General features: G+C 33.7%; 1 protein-coding gene across 1 annotated transcript in view; it reads right to left on the reverse strand.

Moving 5' to 3' along the window:
• Positions 1 to 18369, reverse strand: part of LOC136040199 (protein argonaute-2-like) — a gene marked incomplete in the record, with an annotated part of 142361 nt that overhangs the window by 96121 nt on the left and 27871 nt on the right. The window contains 1 exon segment of the mRNA XM_065724351.1: positions 17380 to 17572. Within this exon segment, the coding sequence (XP_065580423.1) occupies positions 17380 to 17572 (193 nt within the window).

Genomic DNA, 18369 nt, shown 5'->3' on the forward strand with positions numbered 1-18369 from the left:
ATAATATTAAAACGAATACAATTTTCAACAAACTTACATCTTCATAGACAAGATGATGTAACGCATGTATTGTTAAACATGACAAAAACGTGTATCTTTTAAAAAGTTGTTTTTGATATTGACCTCGTCTAATAAGGGATTAAAATAAAACAACTTTTTCCATAGGACAAGTTTTTCAAAGAAACGTAAAGAGCTTCATTAAGCTAAGAATGAGCAAAAATAAAGTCAAACAATTTTTGAAGCGTAAAACTACCACTAATCGCTATCAATCAACAAATGAATTGAAAAAAGGCACAATAAATAGCCTAGTCAACTCAAAACGAGAAAAATTAACATGAGTAGCACTGATAACCCCAATGTCTTCTCAAGAGCAGAACACAATTTGTGCTTCACTGAAAACACAAAACAAACAAACAAATGACTGTAGATTGACATATACTGGCATTTCTTCGTTTGAGTTTTGATAATTTGACATTTATGAAAGTAAAAAGGTGAAAATATTTCAAATGTATTTTGCTTCAAACAGTTCGTGGTTAGGAACTGTAGTAAGGAACGACTCGGCTCAATAGTAACCAAAACTCTAAAAAACGGAACTTTAATAACAATAGTTACATCAAAAGAATCGCATTTTAATTCTATATATATATATATATATATATATATATATATATATATATATATATATATATATATATACATATATGTATATATATATATATATATATATATATATATATATATATATATATATATATATATATATATATATATACATATCTATCTATATATATATAAAAATAAGTTGTCTGTGTGTGGATCTGTGGATGGATCAGGTGACGTCACCTGAAAAAACTGGATCAGGTGACGTCAAAACTGAAAAAACTAAAAAAAAGGCAAAAACTACAAAAAAAACTAAAAACTAATAAAAAAAATAAAAAAGCTAAAAAACTAAAAAAACTAAAAAAAGGCAAAAACTACAAAAAAAAACTAAAAGCTAATAAAAAAGCTAAAAAACTAAAAAAACTAAAAAAAGGCAAAAACTACAAAAAAAACTAAAAACTAATAAAAAAAATAAAAAAGCTAAAAAACTAAATAAACTAAAAAAAGGTAAAAAACTAAAAAAACTAAAAACTAAAAAAAACTAAAAAAAAAGGAAAAAACTGAAAAATAAGCTAAAATAAAGGTAAAAACCAATAAAAAACTAAAAAAAAAACTGAAAAAACTAAAAAAAGGCAAAAACTACAAAAAAAAACTAAAAACTAATAAAAAAAGTAAAAAAGCTAAAAAACTAAAAAAACTAAAAAAACTAAAAAAAGGTAAAAAACTAAAAAAAAAAAAAAATAAAAAAAACTAAAAAAAAGGAAAAAACTGAAAAATAAGCTAAAATAAAGGTAAAAACCAATTAAAAACTAAAAAGAAAAAAAGGAAAAAACTAAATAAATTTTCATCTAAAAAACTAAAAAAAACTAAAAAAGGTAAGAACTAAAAGAACTAAAAAAGAAAAAAATAAATGACGACACTCAAAGAGAAAGCGACCAGGACAAAAGGAATGTTCGATTAGCAATCAACAAAGCACCGGGACACAGGGAGTATAAATGAAGACCAGGACATAAGTAAAAAAAAAAACTAACAAAACTAAAAAGAAGGTAAAAACTACAAAAAAACTAAAAAGAAAAAAACTAAAAAAAGGCAAAAACTACAAAAAAAACTAAAAACTAATAAAAAAGCTAAAAAACTAAAAAAAGGCAAAAACTACAAAAAAAACTAAAAACTACAAAAAAAACTAAAAAGAAAAAAAAACTAAAAACTAATAAAAAAACTAAAAAATCTAAAAATCTAAATAAACTAAAAAAGAAAAAAAAAGGAAAAAAATAAAGGAGAAAAACAAAACTAAAAAACGAATGTATATACAGACCAGGACACCGGGATATAGGGACACAACTACAATGGCGCGTAACTATTATGGCGCGTAACGACTTACGCGCGCGGGGGGGGCTTGGGGGGGTTGACGCGAAGCGCCCCCACCAACTAGGTGTTGGGGTGGCGCGAAGCGCCACCCCAACAGCTAGTATATATATATATATATATATATATATATATATATATATATATATATATATATATATATATATATATATATATATATATATATATATATATATATATATATATATATATATATATATATATATAAGTTTCACTAAGTTTAGACTTACCCATCAATAGTTACGAGCCTAAAAAAATGTGTCTTATTTTAGAAAATAGGAGAAAACACCCCTTAAAAGTCATAGAATCTTAAGGAAAATCACACCGTGGAATTTTGCATTACAACATTTTGCATACAAACACACCATGTGCAATTTTGCATTTTTTGCCACAAGACAAATCACAGATGCGTTTTGATTTCTTTGATTTCTTGTTTTTGTTTTTTCCCCAGGGGTGATCGTATCGACCCATTGGTCTTAGAATGTCGTGTGAGGACTCATTCTAACTGAAATTAAAAGTTCTAGTGCCCTTTTAAGTGACCAACAAAATTGGAGGACACCTAGGCTCCCTCCCACGCTCATTTTTTCCCAAGGTCACCGGATCAAAATTCTGGGATTTTATTCAACATAGTCGAAAAACCTTATAGCTATGTCTTTGGGGACGACATACTCCCTCATAGGCCCTGTGGGAGGGGCTACAAGTTATAACCTTCGACCAGTATTTACCCATAGTAATGGTTATTTTTTTGGTTGAGGGGGGAGAGGTTGAGTGGAGGGCGTTATGCGGCGGGAATTTTCCATGGAGGAATTTGTCATAGAGGAGGAAAATTTCCGTAAAGTGGGCGTAGGTTTTAGCATTTTTTTAAGAACAATGAAAAAATAAATATGAAAAAGTTTTTTCAACTGAAAGAAAGGAGCAGCATTAAAACTTAAAACGAACAGAAATTATTACGCATATGAGGGGTTCGCCTCCTCCTAATACCTCTCTCTTTACGCTAAGGTAACTCTATTAGTTTCAACTATTTATTCTATGGCCTTTATGATTCAGGGGTCATTCTTAAGGAATTGGGACAAAATTTAAGCTTTAGTGTTAAGAGTGATGTATTGACGAGGGGGTGAACCCCCTCATATACGTAATAAAAACATACGAATATAGAAGTTTGTTATGCAAGTTACGTATATTCTCAAACAGTTCGTAGTAACGAACTGTAGTAAGCAGCGACCCGGCTCAAAAGTAAACGAAACTCTAAAAAACGGAATTTTCATACTAATAGATACATCAAAAGAATTTGATTTTTATAATAATTTCAAATATATAAGTCTAATCAAATTTAGTCGTACGCATCAAAAGTTACGAGCCTGAAAAATTTGACCTTATTTTGGAAAATAGGAGGAAACACCCCCTAAAAGACACAGAATCTTAAATTGCAGCATCGCATTCAGCGTATCAGAGAGCCCTACTATAGAAGCTTCAAGTTCCTATCTACAAAAATGTGGAATTTCGTATTTTTTGTCAGAAGACCGATCGCGGGTGCGTGTTTATTTTTTTATATTTTTTTTTCCAGGGTGATCGTATTGACCCAGTGGTGATAAGATGCCGCGAGAGGGCTCATTCTAACGGAGATTAAAAGTTCTATTGCTCTTTTTAAGTGACCGAAAAAATTGAAGGGCACCTAGATGCCGTCCACGCTCATTTTTTCCCAAAGTTAACGAATCAAAATTTTGAGAGAGCTATTTTGCCCTGAGGGCTCTAGGGGGGGGGGGTGTCATCCTCAAAGACACAATTTCCGGACCTTCAACTACATTGAATAAATTGGCTATCTCATAAATCTGATTGGATGTGTTTGAGGAAATGGTAAACGTGGGAGGGGGTTAGCTGCCCTCCAATCGATTTCGGCTATTAAAAAGGGCACTAGCCCTTTCAATTTCCATTCGAAATGAGCTCTTTTCAAAGTTTCTACGACAGCAAATGGCAATCTAAAAATTTCTGTCAGATGCCTTTCGATAAAATACAAGGCATATGTTGGGGGCATCCACTCTCTGATCATGCTGAACCTTAAAAAGAGCACTATAAAATCTAATTTCCAGTCGAATAAGCTTATTACGGAGTTTTTACGATCACCCTTTCTACAGGTACTTCATATGTCCCAAGGGCATAATTTATTTCTCTTGCCCTGAGGATTTGGGAGGGGGGTTCATCCTCAAAGACATAATTTCTGGATCTTTCAATTACGTTGAACAAATTTGTTATCTCAAAATTTGATTGGATTAGTTTGGGGAAATGGTGGGCGTGGAAGGGGGTTAGTTGCCCTCCGATCACTTTTGACTTTTAAAAGAGCACTAGCCCTTTCAATTTTCATTCGAATGAGCTCTTTTCGAAGTTTTTACGACAACAAATGGCCATCTCAAAATTTCAACCAGATATATTTCGGGAAAATACGAGGTTTGTGGGGGGTCCACCCTCCGATCATACTGAATCTCAAAAAGGGCCTGTAAATAACTTCTGATGAGCAGTTCAATGAGCCCGCTCCAATGTTTATATGATCACCCTTTCTATATAAGCCTTAAATACTCCAGGGCGTTACTTTTAACCCTTGCCCTGTGGGCTGTGGGGGAAGGGTTGTGATCTTCAAAGATATATTTCCGAATCTTTCAATTTGGCTGAACAAAATGGCTATCGAAATGGTGGGTGTGGGAGTGGGGTTATAAACCTTCGAATATTTATGTGTACAAAACCCAGCAAATCAAATAAGGCATGGTTAAATTGTTTATATTCTTTTTACACTTGTGCATATAGCAAACTGTTTCTTTTTTTTCACAGAAAGTATATTATTCAAATATATTATTTAATACAAGCTCAGGCCATTATAAAACTTGAAATGATATTACTTGAAAAATTCACAGGCTTCATCGGGCGCTAGACAGCTAAAATATGAAGACAATGGAATACATTTCAGTTCATTCAATATTCCACAGTGCTGACGTTCACGCTGCTCTGCAGCGAAAAATTTTTAAGTGAGAATAATTCCATTGAGCGAAAAAAGGGAACATGAATCGACCAGGCTAGTCAACAGTGCTTCCATTATCCCCGAATTTTCGGGGATTTCCCCGAAAATCTAGAAAAATCTCCGAAAGAAATGACGTTCCCCGAATCCCCGAAAACGCCCCGAATTTATTTCTTTTCCCTTGATCTACCCAAAAATAGATTTATTGGAAAGCTTACTGTTCGTTCCACAATTTTAATAATTTTAATTAAAGTAATTTAATTTTAAATTTTAATTAAATTAATAAAATTAATAAAATAATTAATTAATAAAATTAATAAATAATTAAATTAAATTAAATTTTAATTTTAATTAAATTAATTTAATTTTAATTAATTTAATAATTTTAATTTTAATTTTAATTTTAATTAAAGTTTTGCGAACATATGATATTGAAAACTCCATTTTGCAAACCAAAATGGGAATGAAACAATTGGATGCGGATTCCTCCTCTCTTATTGTGAATATAGGAATAGCAAAAATGTTGTCATGTGTTAAGGCTGATGCAACTATCTTTAGACTTTCAATTTTGTCACACTCTTCGAATTTTTGTAGCTGTTTATCCTTTTTTTAAATTGCTCCTTCCTATTTTGGTTTCGGAACACTAAAAACTAAATACTTTGAAGTGATTTTCATTGCTTTATTTTATATGATAATAGACCAAATATTTAATGATTTTTATCTCTGTTCAGCATTTAAGGTTCTATGTAAATATGGCAGTCATCAGATAGTTCATGGGTACAGACTGTAGCTAAGGAGAACGTGGCTCTACAGCAGCAGCAGATCCATGGGAGAAGGAGCGGGGGCTCGCACAACCCGCGTGAGGTGTTGAATTTGTGTTTGGGAATATTTGCTCTGATTTGAGTTGGGACGAAAGTTATTTTTTCTTGTAACTGGTTTTTAATAAATTTTTAATTATTAAGACTGTTTCTTTTTGCAAACAAGTTTGAAACAAGGTTTTAGTCACTTTGTGCGGTTTTCTTAGATTTTACTAATATTGCAGACTGCCAAAAAGTATTTAATTAAACTTAGGTTTATCAAGGGAATATGTCTGTATTACCACAAAAGCCAACTGGAAGGCGAAAATCTTCATTTCGTAATAAAAAGGAGGGGAATTTAAAATCCTAACTTCTTTAGGCTGTCGAAATATACCAGTATTATGCTGTCACAACGGGGCTGAAAAGCAAAATATTCACTTCTTTTTACTGTCAAAAATTTGTTTTCAAATCTTGCTAAAACACTGAGGTGAAGAAATTGATATCATTATTTTTTTGGCTGTTTGGTTGGGTTTTTTGGTTTGCTTTTTTGCAAAGCAGGGTGATTTTTTCAACCATATTATTTTTAGAGGATTTGTATAATAGAAAGTAAATGTATGAGAAGTGCAAAAATTATTAATTTAAGTTTTGGATTTTGGTGAACAGATGATGACTACTTTAATGCCAATATTCATCAAATTAAAGCTCTGCATTATATGACATATCATCTCCTCTGTTCATCCTAACACATTAAAATAAAGGTCAAACTCTTCAGGACTTTAATAAAAGTTATTATAAATATACACTTAAAACTAAGTATTTGAGTCGAAATATTACTTCCAAGGTCGGAGTAATCATTTAAGAAAAATATATTTTCGAAAAACTGTTTGTAAAAAAAGGTGAATAATTATGGATTTATTTTGTTTATCTCGCTTGTATAGATTGGTCTCTGAATTTTCATCTTGAATCAGAAGAATGGCATCGATTTTTTTCCAAACATTTTCTAATAAAATGTTAATAAAAAGTAGAAATTCATATAGCTTGAGTTAACCACGGAAATGGAATGTAATTCAGTATGTCTCACCTTCTCAATATCAACCAATCACAAAATATAGTTTATGTTCTTGTTTAGCGGTTGCATGTGTTTGCCCATAAAATTCTCTAAAATGCTATATATACCGCTGAGGATTCTTATACTTACTTTGATACACTCCATCAAATCATATTTCCACGACTAGTTGTTTATAAATCAAAATTTTTGCAGGACATTTCTTTTACTCAATGCTATATCTGAGTCAAATTTCAAATTCTTATATTTGTGCTTAACAGACGTATCGAGATTTAAACGTTTCAATTGCATATCAGAAAATCTCAAGATTAAAAAAAAATAATTAGAAATCTACCACAGCTTGAAACCCTGAGAATTTAAATCACCAATCTATACCTGTCAAATGCAAAAATTACCAACACTTAATAATTTGTTTTTTAAGGAGTATTTCGACTCGTATACTTAGTTTAAAGCAAATATCTATATGCATCTTCATTAGAGTTCATTTTTTCTGACGATTTTGGTGTTTATTCAACTATTTTTGGATGAATAGAAAAGGAAAATAGACCTACATTGCCCGGGCAACGTGAAGTGTTGCGGCAACTTTTGTCCGGCTTCGCCAACTAAAGTGTTGCTAGAGCAACACTTTGGTTTTGTTCCTTCGCTATCTATCAGTAATCACATGATCAAAGGCTATTCCTCAGCGTTGAAGAAATAACAACAAAATAGTATCGAAAGAAGGGACTAAATTGACTTTGCAGCCAGTTGAACTTTATCCTTTTCAATCGTAGACATCGTGATGGATGAAGACTTGGAACAGTATCTTATATAATCTTGTTGGTATTATAAAGCTATCTGTAGCTTTTCAGGATTAAAATACCATAGGTGATACTAATTAATACGAAACTTCCTCACTGTTTTACGTTATCGTTTGTACCCGTTGGGTAAACACTTAATTCTGCCAGATTTAAAGAGATCGAATACAATGTGCACCAATTTGCACAAATTTCTAGCCCAAAGTGAATAGATTCTTACTTTCAAGTCCCTCTCCCGTGATAGACATCAAGTTCACCAAAAACAAATAAATGGGTATACCAACTAGCAAAAGTTGCTAACCCCTTATCGCTGAAGATGATTTTAGCCCAATGGACAATTATTACTTACAAGTCCCCTACATGTCTTACCCCTGGAACCAAATTGGCATAACCATTAAATACACCGGAAATAAATAATAGGTACACCAACTAGCAAAATCGGCAAATCTCTCATTGCCGAATATGATTATGAGCTAACAGCCATTTCTTGCCCAAAGTGAACCGATTCTTACTTATAAGTCCCTCTCCCCTCATAGGCATCAAGTTCAACGGAAACAAATAAATGGGTATATCAACTAGCATAGTTGCAAGCCCCTCATCGCTAAAGTTGACTGTAGCCTAACAGCAGATTATTACTTACAAGTCCCCTACATGTCTTACCACTGGAACCAAATTGGCTTTACCATCAAATACACTGGAAACAAATAATAGATACACTAACTAGCAAAAGTTACTAGCCCCTCATTGCCGAAGGTGATTATTACCTAAGAGCCGACTGTTGCTTACATGTCCTCTATATGTCTCACAATTTGTATCAGCCTAGATTTCGTTTCAGTGTGTACCTTACTACTGAAGTGGTCAACCCCTTGATACTTTCAAACTGGTAGACCTCATGAAGGAATTTTTGTACCAAAAAATGATTGTCATATGTTTTGATCAGCTCATCAAGAGCTATCGATTGCCTTCGAAAAAAAATTCTATCTGTCTTAGTTCAAACGTTGATTTTTTTTTTTGCCGAAGGCCATCTTTCTAACGTTCCACTTAGAAAGGAGCAAAGGATAAGCTCCAATTTCTTTAGCAATGAGAGAACTTTTAAAGTTTATTAGGCACATCAGATACCATTTCTCTACCGCAATCCCAAGTCCGAAAAAACGAATGATAAACTCAACTGAAATGACTAACAGAAATGGGTAGAAAAAATAGATGGCAGCACTTTCGGACCCGTGAGAAAATGCCACATTTTTGCTTCTGTAAGTTTTACTATTTATCACTCAAAGAAGATATATTGGCTGTGGGGCCAGGTAACTGCCGCATATATTTAACACTTGCAGATTTTAGTCCATCTTTAATTTGAGAGTGGTGCCTGCCTGCTTGCCTGCTACAACGGAGCTTTCCACTCGAAAGCAGAAGGATGGTATTATATAACAAGAGCTTGGCTGCACAACTTCAGATACTCCTATCTGACACAAGCTCCACTTCACTTCGCACACCATAGGCTCTGGCTCGTGGACAAGCAGAAACAATCCTTTTTGGCCCCAGGCAACAAGTGTTCTGCTGAGCTTTCCAAAACGTAATATCATATTCATCAATCCGGCTTGAGGTCCACACTTCCGTAAAAACCACACAGGTTAGACCATTACCAGTTTCCAGGAATAAGCTGAGATCGGCGGCATAGGAAAAAAAAACAAAAAACAATAAAACAGGACAAAACAAAAGTGTTGCTCTCGCAACGCAATGAAGAGCTCTAAACTGCTATGACTTTCTAAAGTGCCAGGACTAGCCATTACAAACAATCACCTAAATATTAAGGTAGACATCGACTTTTTAATAAATAGATGTGGTGGGAGTAGAAATTGAGAAATAAACTTTTTCTTATAAAAGTATAAATTCTGTAATTTACGTGAAATATATCAAACTTTAAAACATGGAAAGATACGCTCCGTTGTTATGAAAAGTAGAATTTTGGCTAGTAGTTTTCTTAGGTTTCGTCAAAGTTGACACTGTTTATTAAAACACTATGTTTAAAAAGAAACAGTGATTAGTTAACGCTTTATTGCCTGTACTTAAAACTCTCGTTTTAAATGTTTTCTATGCATTTCTATCTATAGTGGTCAGAAGTGTAAAGACCAAAAATTATGCAGAAAATATTAAATATATTTTTTTATAGATGGTGAACAGCTTTTTTTATTTTTTTTTTATGGCAGGAGGGTTCTTATATTTTACTATTTTTGCATCAATATTTTTATACCTTTTTAATTTCAACAGCTTTATTAGAACTTTAACCCTCGCCAGGTTTTGGATTAGATTACGACCATTTCCACTACCTACTTACGGCGCATAGTTGTCGAGGTTTCCTTCAAATTGCATGCATTTCTTTGTTCTCAAGCTTATCAGTGCAACCTATTATGCACGCCCCCCCCCTAAAGAAAATCCTGGATCCGCAACTGCTCAATAGTAACCGAAACTCCAAAAAACAGCAGACATATCAAAAGGATTGACTTATTATACTGGTACCAAATGTATAAGATACTTTAAGTCCAGTTTTACTCTTCAAAGACTACAAGGCTGAAAAAATTTGCTTAATTTTTTACAAAGGGGGAAAACACTCTATAAAAATCACAAAGATCCTGAACAAAAAAAAAACACCATCAGATTCAGCGTATCAGAGAACGCAATTGTATAGGGTCAAAGCTCCTGCCTGCAAAAATGCGGACTTTCCCAGAAGATGTATTTTTCAATGAGGATGGCAACTATACCTCCTTCCGAGCCCTTCCCCCTCCCTAAATTGTTTGATCAGAATTTAGAGATCCCGAATCCATTTTGTTCAGCATAGTTGAGAGACCCATTAACTTTGCCTTTGAAGTTAATTTGACCTCCCACAGCTCCTGGAGAAAGGAATTGAAAACATATAATTTGCCCATTGTTTACGTATAATATCTGCCATTTGGAAGTATGCATTCTTTTTTCGGGTAAAGGATTGAACTTTCTGCTAGAGGATTTTCTGCAGGTAGAACTTTCCATTTGGAAGCATATTTCCGGGGGATAAAATTTTGAGGGGAAATTTTACACTGGGGGATTGGCCAGAATTCCTAAACAAAATTCTTTATATTTATTTTAAGTTTTTTTTGTAAGCCCAATCTTAGGCGTGGAGATGTTAAGGATAATTGTGTGGGATAAATTTTCAACGGTACTGAATGGTCTAGACGGTTTTTCCGGGGAGAAAAATAATTTTTCCTTGGAGGTGGAGGTGGATTTCCTGGCATTTAAAAAAACCATGTGAAATAAAATAAAAGTTTTTTTCGTCTGAAATTACGCCTAAGGAGCAACACTAAAATGAAAAAAAAAAGAAATTACATATATGAAGGGGATTGTCCCCTCTTGCTTTATGCTTAAGTTTGAATTTAGTCCTGATTCTGCAAGAACGAATCCCGAAACATAATTGTGGTTGAAACAAAACAATGAAAAGCTTAAGTACTAAAATCTTCAGCATGAATAGTCGGGAGTTCAGAAAAGGCAATCCCCTTATTATGTTATTGCTTCTATTCGTTTTAATTATTACTGTTGCTCCTTGCTTTCAGCTGATTTTTTTTATTAAATTCCTGGTGTAATTTCATATTTGCTTGCCGAAGAATATTTATTAATTTGAGAAATCATTATGCTTGTTATGGCTGCGTATGCGATTATTACCTTTCTATGCTTTAGTTTTGTTTTCTTTCTGAAAATAAATGACATAAAAGTCTTGTTTTCGGGCTAAGAGAATAAAGCAGCAAAGGTAATATAAAACCTAAAGCAACAAAGTTTCAAAGTGTATTCAGCCTATTTGTTTTTTAGTTTGAAAACAGTTTTGAGGTTTTGTCCGTAATATCAGCAATAATCGTTTTTAGCTATGGGTTCCAATCCCGTACTCTGGCTCTGAAACTTACTCTGTTAAAAACTTGATTTACAACGCGGACCCAAGCCCCACTTGAGCTTGAAAATGAAGCTATAACCAATTTTGGCTACCAAAGTTTTGGCTACAAGATTTCATTTTGAACATGCCCCAAAAATCCCCCGAATCTTGAAGACTTGTTCCCGAAAACTCCCCGAATTTTTAAAACTTTTCCCCGAATTTTAAGATTCAAGAGTGGAAGCACTGCTACTCAAAGACAATTGATATTTTGAACTGATGTATTGTGCTATCCTACGTGGTGAACAGCTGACACATAAGGAGTCTCTATTTGATAGAGCTAGAGTGCACATCGGATTAGCGATCAGTATTGGATTTGCTTACATTGCCAGGGTAAAACAAGCTAATACTAAATAATAAGTAATATAACCTAAAACAAGCTAATACTAAATAATAAGTAACACGAGGAACATTAAAAATGTTCCTCGTGTTTGGGAGGCTGGGAAAGAAAGAAGTTGCCAGGAGGGAAAATTCTATTGAAGAGGCACGATTTTAGAGATGTTTAAAAGCTCCACCGAGCTACCTTGGAGGAGTACAGTTCACAAACGACTGGTGAATTCTACAAATGTGAGCAGTTACGAATGGTCATGCTCGTTTAGGTCACCCGAGAATAAAGTTGTGGAGTTTTCTGATTATTTTGCACCTTCTGATTTAAGTTGACCTATACACGTAAAACAGGCAACAGATGTCTTTTTAGCTATTCCAGAACTGTTCAGAGATTCCCAGGTGATAGCTAAGGTGGGTAACAAAGCGGTTGTCGATACCTGGACCTTGTCCGGGGGTGTTGCTGGGAATCTTAATAAAATAATAAAGGATCTTCCTGACAGCTGTAAAATTGGATATTTTGATGAATATAATATATATACCTTCGATTTTGAATCTTGCAGATGTGGCTTCCAAGATTGATTAGGAAACAACACTGCATACTGATTGGCTGGGCATGGTCAAAGTCCAAAAAGCTTTTGGTGAAGGGAGGAGGCACACATTTAATTTAATGGCATTGAAATAAAATGTTCAGCATGTTCTTCAAGGGGCTCCATTGTCTTTCTATTCACCATATTTCCTTGCGTTTTGCCCGCAATACCTTGCGTAACCCACATACTACTTTATTTTTCTCTAGTGATCATTTAACCCCCCCCCCTTTACCCGCCATCTACGTTTCTTTTCAAGAAAAATCCTCCTTCTTGCCCCAATAAGAGTTTTCTCTGGCAGATATAGAAGAACGTTCATCCCTCACATAGTTGAAATCCTAAATCTGTCCCCTCCCCCCTTCGATCTCAATTTTGACCTTTTCTTCGGCACAATCCATTCTTAGTTGTAAATATTTTATTTTACCATCTAATTTGAGTTGATTTTAAGTGTTTTTTTTTTGTGTTGTTCTACAGTATTTGACTTAGAATGCAAATACGGCAATGTTTTCTCTTTTAGCCTGTAATTATATTTAATCCCCCATCGTTTTTGTTTTGTTTTTGCCATTAATCACATAAGGTTCATTTTATTTCTTGTACTTGGACCTTTTTTATTTTTAATTTGCTTTAAGTTTTTCTTGACACTTTTCCCCTTTATTGGTGTTTCTTCTACGTTTATTCTGCTGCATTAGTTGGTTCTTTGTTTCGCTTTTCTTTTTAGACATGTGAAGTGAATTCGGCTCTATTAGAGCTTGTGATATCCTTTTTGAAAATAAATGTTATCTCATCTTATGTCCGCAGCTGGGTGTAGTTGGACTCGATTTCCTACCCATAAATTATCTCCATTGGAAAAATATTATGTTTCCCCCCCCCCGTTTTGTACTATCCCAAATGTTCTAAACGATTTTTTAAGCATGCTTGTGAAAATCGAAATTTTGCTCCCTTATAAAAAGAAGCACAATTGTGGCCCATCATAAAAAACATATGCCACGGATTTCTTAGCCCAATGATAAAAGGAAGATAAGAAGGTCTTGCGTTTTCCTTTGAAAAAGGGATATCTCAAAGATAGTAGAGGTCTGATAAGCGATTTGGTTGCAGTAAGAGTCAAATTTCAAAACATTATATATTTTAATATTTAAAAAATTAAATACAAATACATATGTATCTGTATTTTATTAGAGATAATGATTTTTGATAAATAAAAACAGTTCAAAGTGTAGAATGCTTCGATACTGATTGCAGATTAATACCCAACATAGCCTTATAAGATGGGAAACCAAGTTAAACGAGTTGGTTTGTCTGCTTCGGACTTCACCCTACGGGAAAAGAAAATCAAGATTGCAAGAAGATCTAGAGCACTTTTTGAAGGGTTTTTGATAAAACTCTTTCAAACTGTTCACCTAGAAATATTATTTTTTTTTTTTATATCGAGAGAAGAAAAGAGAAGAACTATTTTACATGGTTTTGAGTGCCCGAATTTAGAGACCCACCAATCAGATTGTGGACTTAAAAGGACTCTGGAGGCAGGGATAGTCGATTGCCTTGTTGGACAAATCACTGCAATTTTCAATGCTGTGGGCCTTACCAAAGCCTGGTCAGAGGAATCCGGTTTAGGGAATCCAGCCAAATCCAATGAAGTGATGGATACCCTTAGCGGCTATCAGGGCACAACAAGCTCAACATGTAGTTACTCCAAACAAGTGACATATTTTCAAATTTAGAAATTGGTAAGGCTGAGAACTCATTTGTGGTCTAACTCTGTTCTGCTTAAAACAAAGGGTGATTATTCAGGTGCCTTAGAATATTTATGAAATAGAGCCTTCTTTATTATGCAGTTCTTTGGAGGAGATAGAGCCTCAGATTTAGCTCGAACTAATAGTAAAGAGATAGTTTTTTCCCAGATAAAGAGGGTCTGTTGTTTAACCATACTTTTAGGAAAACTCGAGGCAGGAAAATTCTAACATCTTTGCTGTTTTCCGTGCGCATGATGAAAAATGTTGTCCGGTGCAAGGTTTGCTAGACTATATTAGTTTTGCAACGGAATGTGGTTTATCGCTCCCATATGGGCTCCTACTTAGAACAATAAGAGCCAATGCTTTCATAAATAATCCCCTCTACTATGCGACTATTTATAGGTCCTAAAGGTCACTTTAACGGAGATTGGGCTATCAGCTGGAGAGACGCCGCGCAGTCATTGAGCTGGCGGAGCAATAACGCTATCCACAGTGAGAGCTGGAATTAAAGACGTAATGGCAACAGTTGGGTGGAGAACTAAGATATCGTAAGGTACTACTTGGCCTGGAAGAAAGTAATGTTGAACAAGAACGGAGACGTTTTGAAGAATTTGGGGAAATCAGCTAGAGTTTATGATGACCCTGATAACTTAAAAGGTTTTACCAAACTTTTTTTTTATTCGGTCGACAAATTGACAAGATTTGGGCAGATATTGGATTATGTTTGTTAATAAATGACTGTGACATTATGATGGTTTTTGGGTGATTTGATTATAGAAGCATGATGGGGATGGTGTTCTTCTTGCCCAGTCTTCGCAAGCTGTGAAAGCTGGGAGCTGGGTAGGATGGTGAAAGATAGATTGCTATCCAATGTGGCGTACAGCTGAAACAGAAGCAGTGCCTATTTGGTAGAGGATGGAGGCAGCAAAGGTATAAGGAGGCTAACCCTAATTGTATTATCGAGGTAAAGAAATCGCAAAAGAAAAATAAATTATGGACAAGGGGAATCAAGAATCGATATGGATAAAAGCTCTCAGTAGACACAACCAGCATTCTTCAGGGGTACCTTACGGTGCTCTTCTTGCCCAATCTTAATAAGTTGTGAAAGCTGGGAGCTGAGAAGGATTGTGAAAGATAAATTACTTGCCAAAATAAATTGTTAAAATATTATCGGTGACACGGATGAATAACATAAGGATCGATGGGGAGAATTGGGATGTAGGACATGGGTAGTGGACGCCTTAAAGCGCATCAAGAATTTTTTCTCATATTCATTTAAAGAAAAAAAAGTTAGAAAGTTCAACATATTGCTCTGCACTACACGGAAAAATGTGATTTATTGAAAATAGGTGCTACATAAGTTTGGTTGCTTGCTAAAAAGAACTTTGAGCACAAAATAAACTATCTCAGCACAGTTTTACAATTTTGTTGCAGTTCACTCAGCTTTATATAATTTTCCGGAAATATTGACTTGAAATATTTTCTTTAGTTTATTATTGTTATTAATTTATTTTTATTGTTATTATTATAATTATTAGTTTTATTAGCTATTTAATTTATTATTTAACTTATTATTTAATTTATTATTTAATTTATTAATTATTATTTAATGCATTTATTATTATTTTTTCCCTTTGTTTATTATTTAATTTATTTACAATTTTAATAATGACGAAGACCACACTGCCTTTCCGTAATACAACTACAGAAGAGAGAACAAGGAGGAATTTTTTCCCAAGACAATGAACCAACAAAGCCTATTTGAATATTTTGGCCCTATATCTAAGGGCAGTCTTCAGCAAAGAACATAATAAACAATAAAACACCTACAATAAAATTTTTCGGTTAAAAATTCATTCTTTTTTTAAGATAGCCTTGGCATCATTATTTCTTAACGAAAAGTTCATTCAAGACTGTGTGATAAAAGATAACATTTTAAAGCTAAAATGGTTCATTCATTGAACTAACTGTATTTATTAAAAATTGGAATATTTTCATATTGCGATATTTGCCTTCTCTGCAGCTAATCTTGTAGTTCTTTTGGGATCGGCTTGTTTTTATTCGTTCCTATTTTTGTTTTATTTTGAATTTGATTATTTTCTATAATTAATTTTGTGTACATAGGGTTGAGTGTGCATTCACCCAAGTTTCTATTTAGGGATCTATTATTATTTAAGTTTTGTTTGATTTCGATTGCCTCGCGAACAGTTTGTTTGATTCATAGGTCATTGCTAATTAGAATTGTTTCGCCAAATAGAACATAATTTAATAAGATTGCTTAAAGCTGAATCGAAAGACATGGAGTTATTTCTAGATTTTAATACTTTTTTCAAAAATGGTATCAAATACCATGTAGTTGTGAAAATTATTACATTGGTCGAGCCCACCAAAATTTAGGAACAAGATTACAGCAACACAAAGAAAGTATTGAAAAAGCATTCTCGTTTGAAAAGCATTGAAAAAGCATTTGGGGAAAAGCCCCAAGACAACTCCTGTTGATTTTTAGCAATTGCTAACTTTTCTTTTTGGATAAATAAAAGTAACTACTAAAAATAACGCTTAAGACTCATTTGAAATTGTTTACATTCTAAGTGTCTTAAAAACAAAAATTAGAAATCAAAATGGTTAAAAATATGAAAAAGTACCTGCTTAACCTCCTAGAGTTTTTTTTATTAAGATTAATATAATAAAAATTCAAACATCAAAAAGAGCATTTCCAAATTTTTGTTTGCCTAGTTTACTATTCAAAAACAGGTAACAAATACTGTGGGTCACCTTTTTTAAGATGTATGGGAATTAAATATTGATGGAAAAACTTTTTATCAACTGATGAATTACTTAAATAAGATACGCTAGCATATTTTTGGTTCTTTGACACCACTTAGTGCTTAAAGATATTTAGTTGTGTTAAGGGTAGGATCATTTGAAAAGTTTCTAAATATTTCTAGTCTTCCAGAGGACTCGAACCCAACAAGCTAAATCCACTTTATCCAATAATATTTATGAACACAAAACCCTTCAGTAAACTTAAAAATGTCAGTAAACTTAGTTTATAGAGTAACAAAACCTGAACAATGAGCATTTATTTTGAATGTACATGCTCAATTTAATTGACAGAAAAAAAACATTACTTATGATAACTAACCTCAGCAACTTTTTTAATGGCAACTTCAAACTCCCTCTCTCTGCCTTCATGCGTAATTTTTACAGGAAATTCATGTTCCTGAAAGTTCAGTTTCCTGCAGGAATACATTGATTTCATCCCATCAAAGACACAGGAGTCTGAAGGAAAGTACTTTGAGAATCCAGCACTTGAAAAAACGTGATGCATAGTGACCCTATAAAGAATAGAATTTAGGGTAGCAGGTGTCAAACTTTTTTTTAGCCAATTGTCCAGTTTAAAACTGAATTGAATTCATTTAGATAAATCACTCCTTTCGAAAGCAAGCAAGATGTGAGGCTATGTTTTTGTCTTATAATAACGCTAATCTATTTATATTTCACTTATATTTTGACCTTCATTTAAGCTTTTATGTGAAATGTACAAAAAAGCAATTTTTTATAACTGAAGGTAAGGAGCAACAATAAAACTTAAATTGTACAATAAATATTATGAGTAAAATGGGGGCTACCCCCTCCTCTAGTCCTAACTCGTTATGCTGAAGTTGTTACTGCTTTAAAAAGCTTCTCATTCCAATTCAAAGACATTTGTATTTCAGCGGTTGTCTTAAATTACTGGAAACAATTACAATTCAGCGCGAAGAGCAAGAGCAAGAAGATTGGCCAAGAAAGAGCAGTCCCCTTCATCTAAAGAATACTCTCTGCTTGTTTTTGCTATAATGCTGCTTCTTACTTTCAAGTGAAAATTTTTTGTTGCTTCTATACCCATTGAGACTCTTATAATTAACTCCTCCAGATCCCAGGGAATATTTTAGGTCTATGCCTTTGATATAAGGCTAAGGGGGGTGGGGTGGAACACTCTTCTCACAGTGGTAGCTGTTTTTGGAGCATTAAAGATTAAATTCGGGCGACTAAGAGCATAAAGGCAAAAAATTGGGCGTAGTGCATCGTGATTGTCACCAGCAAACCACGGGGGAGAGGTTTGCAAGTGCTAGGAAGAGACTTTTACTTAAAG

The sequence above is a fragment of the Artemia franciscana genome, chromosome 20, assembly GCF_032884065.1.
Source record: "Artemia franciscana chromosome 20, ASM3288406v1, whole genome shotgun sequence".
In the NCBI taxonomy this organism is placed as follows: Eukaryota; Metazoa; Arthropoda; class Branchiopoda; order Anostraca; family Artemiidae; genus Artemia; species Artemia franciscana.